The following is a 13,610-nucleotide window of genomic DNA, read 5'->3' on the forward strand; positions in this document are numbered from 1 at the left end:
TTTAATTGTTTTACCACAGTGAGTTTAATGTAGTACTAAATCACACAATCAGATTCTCTGAAGGTTTTCAAAACCAGAGACATCAGATGCTGTTATAAAAAAGAAGTAATAAATCAATAGATAAATACAAAGAAATTGATGAATGGGTAACAGAAGTCTCCTGCATCTGGACTTTTTTTTCTCCAGGAAGCTAAAGAGGATGTCTAGTTACGAGAAGAAGAAAAAAAAGAACATGGTCATCGTACACATACATATATATGCCGTGGGTTATGGGGGAGGGGGGGGGGGGGGGGACAAGAAAAATGAAAATCTATATAGGTAAATGAGACAGATTAGAAAAACGTAATACTTTGTTCAAAACACCCACTGCAGCTTATTTATAACTTACAGATTTTGGACAATGATTTGAAATATTTGCTGGCACAGAGCAGCATAAAAATGTTAACCAGTAATTAGAGGAGAACATGTCATTTTTCAAAAACAAAACTTAGTCCCATGAATTCCATTTGGAACATTCTACAAAAGTCATCAAGAAGCTTCATTACTTTGGAAAAGACATGAGGAAAGTGTTAATTTATACTTTGTAGGAGCTTTCAAGACTGTCTCTCTCTCTTCACTGTTTTTTTCTCCTAATGCCGACATTTATTTTGTAATTCTTCTCAAATAAAATAAAATATAAAATGTATAAACTAGTAAATGCAAGTCTATGATGCAAAGAAAGCATGGTATACATGTATTTAGTTACTTCTGGAAATGTAGAACACTGCACCGTATTCTGTAACCCCCATGTCACACCGACTTGAATGATGAAATAAATGATTCAAGAAACAAATGTAAGGCTTGTATTCTAATTCCAACACAATTCTCACTGCTTAATTTCACAATGTATATTACATACCCATGGCATTTTTTAATAGAAAAAACATACATGTACATCAAAAATTAGGGCCAATTTTATCCCAAGTCCTGAAGAAGTTTGTACGATTCCAATTTAATTTGTCTGGTTTAGGAATACATGTTCTTGAAACAGGTTCCATTTCAATGGAGATATGTATTATTAATTTAACTGTAGAGATTTGTAGAGGCTTTGGGCCATTTGAATTACTAATTTTGTCAATATTAATTGATCATGTCAGATTTTCAGGACATTCAAAAGGTAAATCCACCAAAGAACTGCAATAAGATGATTGGCTAATACTTTTCCACAAGAAGTTTGTATATTACGTCTTCCACCAAGAGAAGTATCTGAATATCGCTTTGAAATTGAATGATATGATTGCGGAGACGGACGTGTTCAGGGTAAGTGTATGGCCCCCACAGGGGTATCCCTCCCCCTCCCACTCCAAGCCCTCCCTACACCCTTCATCATTTCACTCTATGGAATCTTGTATGGATAGAATGGATGTTGGAACACATGGTGCTTCAGGTTCCGGTTACTGCGCCCCCTACGTCTCATCTTCCCCTCTTACTGTTCCACCGGTGCTAAGTCATCGTGAGACTCTGTTAAAAACAAATGAAAGAAAGCCAGTGAGTATAAACTGCTATCTACAGTATTACATGGTGAACAATTACACTTAAAGTCATGCTGATTACTATTTTTTTTACTTTGGGAAAGGTATCAAAAAGTGTTCAACGTTTATTCTATTATTTGATAAAGAAAACCAACCCTTATTTTTGTTTTCACATATTTCTGACAGGTTCACCATTTTGAAGGCTTATAAATAAGCAATTAAACATTGAAGCCACAGATACTGGATGGGGCGAACTTTCTTGAAACCGCCATAAGTCTAACTTCTTGACTGTCCCATTGAAACGTGTGTTATAGAATTCACACGTTTCAATGGGATAGTCAAGAAGTTAGACTTTCGAGAAACGGGCCCCTGGCCTCTTACGTAGATCTTGTTTGTGCTTTGCACAGCTTCATCACTTTCTAAGGTTATTCTTGGAAGCTTTCCATCTAAATTCCTATTACAGTTGGATGTTGATCAATAAAACATAAAATTAAAGATGTGCATAATTTTGCCGAATAATCTGGCTAACTATTGCTATTGCAATGTCAAATGGGCCAACAACAACTTTACAGTGTCAGTCATTTGCAATATGTTTTAAAGTCTACATCCACATGCCTGTACACCCAGTCAATAACCAATAATACATAACAATTCAAACCACCCCCCCCCCCTTCCCCAAGAAAAAACCCACATTCATTAATTTTCAGAATCACCCTTGATATATAGTAAGGGTACTACAGCCCTCGATAAAACCAAGACATACTCCTCATTAAAGTCAATACTCACCATTATTGCATTTACTATGTCATTGTTGTTGTCTTGCAATGCCACCACTGCCTTTTTCCGCGTCACACCTGCTTGTTGCATGACTAATTCAATGTCTTTAGGTTCAATGTTGCTTGCGTCAATCTGCCATGAAAAGTACAAAGCATTCAATAATCAGTTTTGTTTTTCAGATATAACTGAAGACCCCTTGAGCCTCCTCGGTCTTTATTCACTACTCTTACTCATATCGACATAAGATATTTTCATAATTAATATTAAGTTGTAAAGTAAATAAGAATTGTCAAAACAGATACCATAATTTTTTCATTAACAATGATTTTGATCACTAAAAACTGTTCTTCATTTAAGTCTATAATATGAATTAAGAATACAAATGGAGGGTAGAACAAGACAAATTCTCAATCCCTGAAGTAACGAGGTTGCAAGCATCAGATACTTTATAACATTGTTTTATTTTTCTGAAATATTTGCTGACCCAGATTTATAATTTTCTGCCTCAACCAAAGCAAGGAATAACTATGGACTATTTTGCATTATATACATCACTTTAGAAATCCAGCCATTCTATTGGTCGAAATTGGAGACGTGATTTTAGCCATTCCCGTGAAGAAACGTAAAATGCCAATAACAGTTAATAGTCCAAGAGTGAGATCCCTCAAAATTCTGGTTACCATGAAAATAGTAAAATTTTGCTGTGATACCCATTGGTTTACGTGTTAAAATTGTCTTTGTGCGAGCGCGGACACCATTCAGTGCTTTTTTCTGCGATTCCCAAATGATTGAAAATTTTAGTCATTATTCAAGTTAAGATTAACAGACAGTGTCTCAGGTTTTCCATGATGTTTTAACCAATCTTTACTCAATAAAAAGATAAGGTAAGAATTCTTGGTAGATTTTTGTTTTAATTCGGCATATAACAGACATATCGACTGCTTTAATATTCAAGGTCTGGCTGCTTTATATGCTCTCGGGAACTAGCAGATCCTGCTATTACCCCTCGGCGCGCCGTCCCATCCAGCGCACCTCAGGGTAATGGCTGGATCTGAGCGTTCCCTTGAGCATATAAAACAGCCAGGCCTCTCAAAGCAGTCGATATCTCTATAATATTATATCTACCGTTATCTATGGATATGGATATGATCTAAATATATTTATTCCCGGTTGTTGAGTTCAGTTGACACACCATGGGTTCAACACTTACCTCCTCTCCATCATCACCATCACTTTCTTCTGCTGCGGGTTGTTCACTGGCTGCTGCCTTCTCAGAAGCGGCTGGTGTCTTCTGTGGAGCTCTGAACTGCTCTGCTGCCTGTGTCTGGGCTTGCTGACTCAAGTCTTCAATCTGAAGGTTCAATGGACATAGTCAGTGCATGAGTCATGGGACAATCATGGGACATGCGTCGAATGTCCAATGAACCCAAAAATGTTTGTAGATATTTACGTAAGGAACAAGATGGTATAATTAGTTTTTTCCTAATATGCAAATTGTTGTTGTTATAGCCTAATTAATTATACAAAATGCTAATTTTATGCATTTTACAGAAAACTCTACAAATTTGTCTGTAGATTTGTGAAGAATCTTGAAAATGTATTGAATAAATGTTTCTTTCATCTCAAATTCATGAGGTTTCATTATTTTTATATTTGAAAATGCATAGGTTAATTTGCATAAATTATGAATACGCAAATTACGCATTCATGAATATCAAATCTGGAAATATACAGGGAAATAGAATCATAACAAAAATTGTCAGATTCCACTTTTTGAACGTTCAAACTCATTATTCATATGAAACTTCTTTTCTAACACAAAATAGTTATTTTGATGTAATTAATAATGATAATTTATGCAAATTTGATGCAAATTTCAAATATTTATTTTCTTATGAATTTTTTATTTTTTTTATTTCTTATTATATCTATTATTTTATTTCTAATGTTCTTTTGTTCTGGAATATATCAAGTTACTTTGAGAAACATAAAACAATTTGATATCAATTCATATCTCCCACTTAGGAAGAAATACATCTAAACCTGTATTCACATTTCTGCTTGTACATGAATATATGCAATTATAGCACTTTTTGATGACATGTGCATACTAATTGTTATGTAACACCTTACAGGTATATCTGATTTCGACGAAAATGGTATCAAAATGTGCGTAAGACTTCAGGGAAAAGGGTCATGACAAATTCCAAGCGGTTGTGGTGCAATCTCCGAAAATGTCGAGGGGGGGGGGGGGCCTCCCAGGCCCCCCCCCCCCAGTACAGTAAGGGTTAATAGCTTAGCACAAGGCACATCAACTTGGCTCCAATAACTGAACGTCCCTGTTACGACTATACTGCTCTACCACTGAGCAATCCTCTAATTTAACACAAATCCTCTTTTTTTCCCACCCTTTTTTCCCCCCTTCGGAGACTGTTTTACAAGATACAAGTGCATGGAATATAACTGTTCCCATTTGGAAGATTGTGATTACATATCCATCTGACAGCGCAAATTCAAAAAGAAAACAGAAGAAGTTTCATCCTTTAAATTGATAAATCAGTCCTTGAGTCCTAGATACTGACCTTTGCCTCACCAAATACAATGTATGTATCTGAAGCGGGACTTTTGAAGACCTCCGGCCTTTGGATCACAAACAAAATGTTTTTTGATTTACGTATCGTTACTCTCTGTACACCTGCACATCATAGAAAGAGAAAGATAGAGAGATGTGAGAAAAGAGATTGTTGTCAGTGACACTTGAATAAAACAAACAAAAATACATTTTATAGATTCCTATTCATACAAGGTGATTTGCAAACTGAGCAATTTTTATCAAGCAATTATATGTACTTAATACAGAAAAAGTTGTTTGAAAAAAAAAACAAGAATGCTAACATGCAAATCTGTTTTAATGCAGATTTTCTTCTGTAGCTACTCAGGATAAGGAAGGATTTTTATTTTTACAGAAACAAGTGGTAGGATTAGACTGTTGTTTGCTACATACAACAGTGTTAGACTTGCAACAACTAGACATCAATCTATAGGCAGTTGAACAACACTAGCTTCTGTGACAGTGCTCTGTCTGAATTTCCTACCCCCAATCAAATTCTCAACTTCGGCCCTTGACCCAATATTATACCAAACTCTATACCTTGGGCGATATAAAGCCAGAGCAATTGTCGACAAAGCAAAGGCTGGTGTTACCATTAGGCAGCTTCATAGACTTTTTCAGTACTAACTGGTAAGTGTTACATGTGGGCGAACAGTGTTGCTGGTAGAGACTTCGTACTCTGTACACGAGGACATCTATGCATATAAAATCAGAATGGGATTATAAACTGAAAATGTCGTGCTGACCTGCGATAGCCTTGAGACCCAATTTTGATATTGCCTTCCTTGCTTTCTTCTCACTCCTGCTCTGCCTTGCCTTGCTGCTTGGCTCCTCTCCTGATCCAAACTGTGCATGTAAGTCGGCCTGCTCCGAGGAGACGGGAGCGTCCTGATCCATCTCATGTGTGGAATCCTCGCTGTCGGTCTCTGACCCTGAGGAGTCGGCGGCTGGATAGAATTAAAGGCATCGTTTAGCAATGTTAAATCTGAGATACATGGCCCTACGTGTTATCAGTGTCTGTGATATGGTGTAATATTGAAGCCTTAAACAAATTGCGCTTCAAAATGATCAAGAAGTGCCTCAAGGTGCCCCAATAGACTGTAGTGTTATGGAAACCGTTAGGAAAGCGCAAAATTTGATTTTGATTTCCAATCATAAATACCTTGAAAATCAGACAGGCAATCGGCTTGTGAAAGTCATGAGGTTCCTGACTGACCTGAAGGTTTATAATTATCATTGCAGCCTGAGCTAAATCCAGGATTTTGTTTCAGAATCTAAGACAAAGTTACCCAATCCTTAAGATTCACTAAGATGTCAGAATCCTTGGATATACATCAAGGTGAACAAATCTTAATCTTCATCTTAAATATATATGCAAAGACAACCTTTCAAAACCTGCCACTATAATCATTTCTCTTCAAATATTTCTGTGCTAGTCGCCCCTGACTCCTTATGAATCTGTTAGATTTTGAATCTTTGCTACACCAATAGGAATGCATGAATTCTCTCCCATTACAGGTTGAATGAATGTTTAAAATGTGAACACAGCTTTAATTTAATAAGATCTGTAAACAACATAGGCAAGCCAATGTGCTTTCTGACATCATCATGAGATTGAACATATGTAAACACTGGTGAATTTAGACCACTTTGAAGTCAACAAATCCTGTATCGTATTGTTTTTATCTGAAGTATTCCGAAATTGACAATCACAGAAATATTTTCATAATGGTTCCTTCTGTGAAAGTGTATTTTTTTTCTCCTTGTCTTATTAGTGCCAAGGGGATATACTCTCAGCCCTATTTATTTCATTCACTGGACAGGGAAAGAAAGATTTTTTGATACTTACCATCATTCCTGCTCTCCTCTGGCTGCACAACGGCTTCTGTTGCTTCTGATGGCATATTGAAATGTGTTTTAGATCGAGTTACTCCTGTCAAAGACACAAACAGCATGTAAAACGCATGTTAGCTCATTGTCATCAGAAACGATTGGAAGGGTAACTAATCACCATCACTCCGGTACCAATTTTTTATCATTTTTTGGTCGAGCCGAATAGAATTCGGTCACGCGACTTGTGCGTGGCATCTCCGTTGCCATGGAGCGAAGCGTATTTGCGCACTATTTTCACACCATTGCGCAATGAAGCACTGAATGTCAATGCGTTGACCGAATACTTGCCAAGCAATACCGCATGGCAAGGGTATCATATAAATACCTCTTGCACATCGGCAAGTGCGTCATTTGCAAATTCGCTGCGATGGAGCGAACACAGATGAGCTCCTCTTCACACACATACTAAATTCAGTGCAACAGCACACGTAGTTGTTTCGCAATAGACTTCTTCATATGGCTATGCATGTTAGCGATGTGCTAAGAGAACTTAAGAGAACGCGGAAGTGCAGAAAGTTGTGCGACACTGACCAATTTCGAGCTAAGTTGGAGATCTTTCCGGGGCCCTAAATCTGATTTAATTTTGAGAGTTAAGAAAAGTTGTTCAGCTGCCTGATTTGGGCAAGTTTTATGGCTCATAAATTATTTTTTTAATTGTTACAGCTTTTGAAACGGCTGTCTGACCGAATACTGGGAATGGACCGAATACTGGGCACGCTACCCTACGGCATACGCGGAATCCTTTTTTTGCATCACCAGCGCGCAGATCAGGAACCAAGAACCCGCAGAGCGCCAAATAAAGAAAAAACGTCCATGGAAATGAGGACGATCCTCATTTTTCAGGACACATTTTGTCCACTTTGAGGAGGATATCCTCCTTTATGCGGACCATCCTCATTCTTGGACCAGTGCCCCTTCTGATCAGGTGTGGGAACGGGTGAATACGAATGCATTTTATTTTTAGGTATTGTTTACATCAGTCTAGGGTATTATAGTTGATTAATATTATAAAGACATAACCGCCTAGCCCATCAGGCTACTCGCCCCATCCTCCCCCCCCTCCCAAAAAAAAAAAAAAATATGCAGTTGATTGCATCGTCATATTCATTCTGCTGTGCAACAGATTGTGCAACTGCAAGCAGCATTCGATAACTGATTTCCACTAAAAAACAGATGGAGAAAGAGATAAGAGAAGAGTAGAATAGGCAACACTGTCTACGACAAAGGGGCATGTTGTAAAAGAGTGAGAAACTTGCGAGAAAGATCAGGCAGTAGATCTACTACGCAAGACCTATACTATGCCTAGGTCGAGGCCTATGGACTTATTGTATTTTTCTAATGTTCTTGACGTAGGCTCAATATACATGTACAGGTATGTGCACCACCAATAGTCATGATAGTGAAGTACATGAGTAGCTATTAGTACAGTTCTAGAGTACATGCTTGCCCAAAATCTAACAACTATCCCTTTTATATGAAAAGTTTGAATTTTTCAAATATATTCTTAGAAGTTAAATCAGATTTCCACTTACGATTGATTTGATAAAAGACGATTTCGTAGGGTATTCAGCGGCCCCAGTATGTAATTTGCACGTTGATGATCGGGTATTTAACTAGAAATGCGTTCAGGCGTTAGCTAATATTTTTTACTCTAGAATAATGACTGCATAGTTTTGTGATTAATTATAGCAGAACAAAATGTTTTATACGAAATATGCTGCCAATTAGGAAATAAAATATTTTGAGGGAAAGCTTCTTAGACCGATGAAAATTGTTGTTGTATTGTTGTGTCAAATCAGTCAAGAATTAAAAATAATTTGAAATGCCTTGGATGTAAGATAACGCGCCTACGTTATTGGACTAGTCCAGGACTAGTCTCGAAACATAAACACGTATTGAGAGCTATTAAAGGTAATACAAAGTTTTGGTAGGGGGTCATGAATTTGGTTCAAATGAACATAATGGAAGCATATGCGATCCTACAATATTCAGTGATCGTTGCCGCGGTTGAAATCGAGCCTAAAGTGATGAAATTGTAAATAATAAACACTTTATGTTGTATAGCGCCCTCTCAAGGTCAAAATATTGATTTAGCTATAAACAATGTTATTTGACTAAAATATACCAATTTGCTATTACCATTTGGAATATATATATCACAACTGCATATTCTGAGATTTTCATGGTTGCAGCTACCATCGTATGGCCGTAGGTGCTATTTGATTTATCAAAATTTACCGGGAGCACCGGTAAATTTTTATATTCAATTTTTCTCGAAAACAATTATTTTAGTGATTATAATACATCCATAGGGGCATCCAAATATACCAACATCGTAAAGAATCACTATCCAGCCAATTTTCAAAAAATTACCAAAACTTTGTAATACCTTTAAACCATTATCACTTTATTTCAAAATGAATTAAAATAAAGAAGTAAGGAATAGAGATTACAATCATGACAATATACAATATTTCATAATCAAGACCAAACATAGTATAGGCCTACTTTTTAGTTTCTCGTCCCCGCTTTCTTCCCTTTCCGTCCACCGCCCCCCCCCCCCCCACCCCGCTCAAATAATAATCCGATAAATATATTGTATTTGAAAAAGCAAAAAGAGAGAATTTGCTTTGCAAGCCATCTAAGTGGGGATGGCTATAGCCTCGCATTGAATGTATTTAAAAAAAAAAAAAATCTTATTTGATTTAAAAGAGCTAAATATAACCTGCAAGGGGGATTATAGCCGGGGGAGACGTCGGCCTATATAGAAAATGTATGTGAAGGAATTGATCAGATTGTCTTAGAGTTTGCACACCAATTATACACATCCTGTTCTTTATTATGTCTAGATATCAATGGCAATGTAAAAGCTCACTCTGTTTTAAAGTTAGGGAGATATTGAAATGGGACGAATAGCCGTCATGCAGCTAGGCGGGTCTCAAAAATTGTGACTATACTACTAATACTATCTCAAAATCAGGCTAACACAGAACACTGCAACAAATTCTATATATATTAGTGTACTAGAATGTTCGGTGCTTCAAAATTTAGATAGAAGAAAGTACATATATTCTTTCAGGAAATGCTAAATTCGAAATTTTATCAAACTGACCACATTTACACCTTATTGAACTTTATGAACTGAAAATCACACCATGCGACTCTTTATGTGGTTTTTAGGTACCTGCATGGTCACATTTGATATCATTGTTTTGAAATTATTGTTTATCGGGTCTCAATTTAAAAAAAGTTTCTTATAAGTTATAACCAAAATGTGAGACGTACCAAGAAAATAAAATATATTGGTTGTTGTATTTTTGATACGTTATAATAAAAAATTATAAATAACCTATTCCATGTTATTTCGGCATTATGCGATTTAACAAGAAGTGCAAGAGATCGATCATAATGGACGAGCTTAGATGTGGAAAGATTTTTGAAAAATACATTAGAACGCTGCCTTCAGCTCCTCAAATCTGAGTGGAAGACGCGGGCGAAAGTAGAATGAGAAAGGCATTCTTCCCGGTAACAGGATTACCTCGCCCTTTTGGTTATCGCATATACAACGGTTTTCTCCAATAAATTGACAGTTGATACTTCATTCTTCATGAGGGAACTTTATTATAAATTTAGATGAAAACGTAATTGGGTCACTTTTTGATGTCAGATAAAATAACCACCACTATTTTGTTTTAAGCCTTATCAAGGTAAGATGACGAGGGCATTTTAGGAGTTTGAAATAATTATTCATAAGTCTGGAGATGCCCATAAAATTAAGGGAGTGTGGGCAGGTAATATCAGTTTAACGGGGGCATATTTTTCGTATATAAGCCATTTTCATGCATTTTAATGCCTATGTATATAAACGGGGCACTTTTTATGTGTATAAATATAGCACGAACCGAAAAGAAGTTGTCAAGAATTTTCGAATTAGCAACAACAAAAATGATCTTTATTAAAGGTAATACAAAGTTTTGGGAAATTTTGAAAAATTGGTGGATAGTGATTCTTTACAACTTTGATATATTTGGATGCCCCTGTGGGTGTATTATAAGCACTAGAAAATTGAGCCCCTAAAACACTTCTGTTTTCGAGAAAAATTGAATATAAACATTTACCGGTGCTCCCGGTAAATTTTAAATAGCGCCTATACACAATGGTAGCTGCGACCATGAAAATCTCAGAATATGTAGTTGAGATATATAAGTTTCAAACGGGCATAGCAAATCGGTCGATTTTAGTCAAGAAACATTGTTTTTATAGCTTATTATAATACTGTTTTCACGAAGTGACGGTAGTGAAAAAAAATTGCATTCACTTTGCGTTACGATTTTCCTCACTACCGTCACTTCGTGAAAACAAGGACGAATTATGTTGACCTTGAGAGGGAGCTACTTTCTTTAAAAAAAAGAGTGAATTTTCACTCTATTTTCACTTTCTTGGGAGTGACGTCCGTGATCACTAATTGTTTAGGAGTGAAAATCGATTGATTTTAGGGTGCTCTCTAAGAAGAAAAGAGTGAATGTTCACTCTATTTTCACTACATTTTCACTCTCCAGAGGAGTGACGTCCGTGATCACTCGATATTTAGAGAGTATACAACATGAATAGATTATTATTTACAATTTTATAAATTTAGACTCGATTTCAACCGCGACAACGATCACTGAATATTGTAGGATCGCATATGCTTCCAAAATTTTCATTTGAACGAAATTCATGACCCCATACCAAAACTTTGTATTATCTTTAACCAACGATACACGTTATCACCCTTTCTACCGATCTTGATATTACAGTCCCTTTAAAGTGTTAAGAGCTCAACATTCGCCCAAAAATTGGATGGAAAAATTTCCCTTACATTGTATCATAATGTAAAGAGGTTGTCATTTAAGACTCACTTTTGAAAAGATCCCCCCCCCCCAAAAAAAAAAAAAAAAATGTGTTTGAACACATAATGGAAGAAAACCCAACTTAGGTTTCAGTTCTGCGTATAAAGGCACGGCTCTAGGATTTTCCTTTGGGGGGGGGGGGGGCAGGAAATTCGAAAATTGCGCAGACCGTTTTTTCAACTCAACATACTGACAAGGTCATAATAGAATCACCATACCGGTACATTGTTGACATTTTCGTCGGGGGGGGGGGGGGGCCTATAGCCTCTTGCCCGAAAAAGTAATTTTCTGGTTTCACAATATGCTAGTGAGCGAAGCGAGCGAGCAAAAATTTGAGCATAATATGTATTTTGTGAAAGTGTTATTTAAAAATATCAAAAATTCATATTCGGGCAGCTCGCAGCCCCCCCCCCCTATTACGCGCAAAGCGTTGAAGCTTTGATGTTTCATGAAATTATTTAGAAAAAGAAGAGGATTCGTTGTACCATTCTCGACCCTTAATCCTTCAGTTTCCCCCCTTCCCGCGCAAGCGCGGAAGCTTTGACCTTTCATTAAATTATTAGAAAAAGAAGACGATTCGTTGTACCATTCTCGACCCTTAATCCTTTTCTGAATTCAGTTTCCCCCCTCCCGCGCAAGCGCGGAAGCTTTGACCTTTCATTCATTATTAGAGAAAGAAGACGATTCGTTGTATCGTTCTCGACTCTTTATCCTTGTCTGAATTAAGTTTCCCCCCCCCTCACCCCGGGGCGAAGCGCGGAAGCTGTGACCTTTCATCAATTATTAGAGAAAGATTCGTTGTACCGTTCTCGACTTGCCAGTATTTTCAAAAATGTTTCTTTGTCTGCTCCTTGTTCGTCCTCTTACTGCCCCTACCACCCTTGGCTACGCGCCTGCTTTAAAGGAAAAATGAAACAATCATGATTGAGATAGCACACGCTTAGGTTAGTAGAAATGAAAGAAGAAAAAAAAAATCTATTTAAACAGAATACACCAACCATGGATAAATCACGGCCGGGAGCGTCATATCATAGTTTTGTGTTATCGGGCGAGGGCCGGGGCGTAGCGACCAAGCGAGATTTTGCAATGTTGAATACTGAAATTATGCATTTTAGAAAATCCCTAAGCCCAATATGTACGTTATTTCCGCTATATTTCTAAATAGCGGCCCCTTCTACTTTTTCTTTTCTCCTTTTTTTTTTCTCTCTCTGTCTCTGTTTCTTTGCTCTTCTTTCCTTGCTCTTCTCTTCTCCTTTCTTTTTCTTCTCTTCTTTCTTCCTCTTTTTCCTTTTTTTGCGCCGCCAATAGGGGGAGGGGGGGCGGCCGTTTCGCCCCCCTGTATCCGCCACTGAACAGAAAACCCAAATTATGTATTCTTTTATCAATATTTCTCTTCAAACATTTTTTTTTTTTGGGGGGGGGGAATCTTTGCAGAAGTGTGTCTTAAATGACAACCTCTTTACATTGTGATACAATTTAAGCGGAATTTTGCCATCAAATTTGTGGGCTAAGCGGACACTTTTTTTTTTTTTTTTGGTCTCGAAATTTGAAAATTTGACATTTTTCTTCGTTGGGGGGGGGGGGGGGGAGGTCACCTTTTTTAGGTTAGCCGTGGGCGTATATATATATATTTTTTTATTTATTTTTTTTAAATAATAAAAAAAATTAAAAAAAAAAATAGGGGGGGGGGGGGGTTAGGTTTTTTTAGGGGGGTTTACACACATAAAAATACCAAAGGGGGGGTTTGAACCCCCCCCCTGCGTACGCCCCTGATCTGAAGCCTGATCCGAGGGACATAGATAATACCACCTAAACAATTAAAAAGGGAAAAGATGAAATAGGTTCGATTGTTGCTTTTGGTGTGTGAGAAATAGAACAACCTCGATTCTTCACTCCCTACTCTCTCATCATTATGTATTTGTCCCA

The 13,610-nt window shown here is 37.1% G+C and overlaps 1 protein-coding gene across 1 annotated transcript; it reads right to left on the reverse strand.

Annotated features, from left to right (window-relative positions):
* LOC576369 (nascent polypeptide-associated complex subunit alpha) lies at positions 1-8,453 on the reverse strand. The gene is made up of 7 exons (XM_776685.5): positions 8,325-8,453; positions 6,749-6,832; positions 5,646-5,846; positions 4,871-4,983; positions 3,499-3,639; positions 2,298-2,420; positions 1-1,500 (listed from the first exon to the last, which is right to left on the reverse strand). Exons 2-7 carry the CDS (start codon positions 6,801-6,803, stop codon positions 1,483-1,485), a joined length of 651 nt encoding a protein of 216 aa, XP_781778.4. The 5' UTR covers positions 6,804-6,832; positions 8,325-8,453; the 3' UTR covers positions 1-1,482.
* Positions 8,454-13,610: the final 5,157 nt, after the last annotated feature.

Source organism: Strongylocentrotus purpuratus, unplaced genomic scaffold (assembly GCF_000002235.5).
Source record: "Strongylocentrotus purpuratus isolate Spur 01 unplaced genomic scaffold, Spur_5.0 spur5_scaffold_6, whole genome shotgun sequence".
Taxonomy (NCBI): Eukaryota; Metazoa; Echinodermata; class Echinoidea; order Camarodonta; family Strongylocentrotidae; genus Strongylocentrotus; species Strongylocentrotus purpuratus.

What these genes read in the sequence shown, in the direction of transcription:
- LOC576369 (XM_776685.5), bottom strand. Translation starts at nt 6,803, where the DNA reads ATGCCATCAGAAGCAACAGAAGCCGTTGTGCAGCCAGAGGAGAGCAGG. An exon ending in GGGTCTCAAGGCTATCGCAG is followed by an intron (nt 4,984 to 5,645) that starts GTCAGCACGACA and finishes TATGATGTGCAG; the next exon opens with GTGTACAGAGAGTAACGATA. An exon ending in TTGTATTTGGTGAGGCAAAG is followed by an intron (nt 3,640 to 4,870) that starts GTCAGTATCTAG and finishes TTGAACCTTCAG; the next exon opens with ATTGAAGACTTGAGTCAGCA.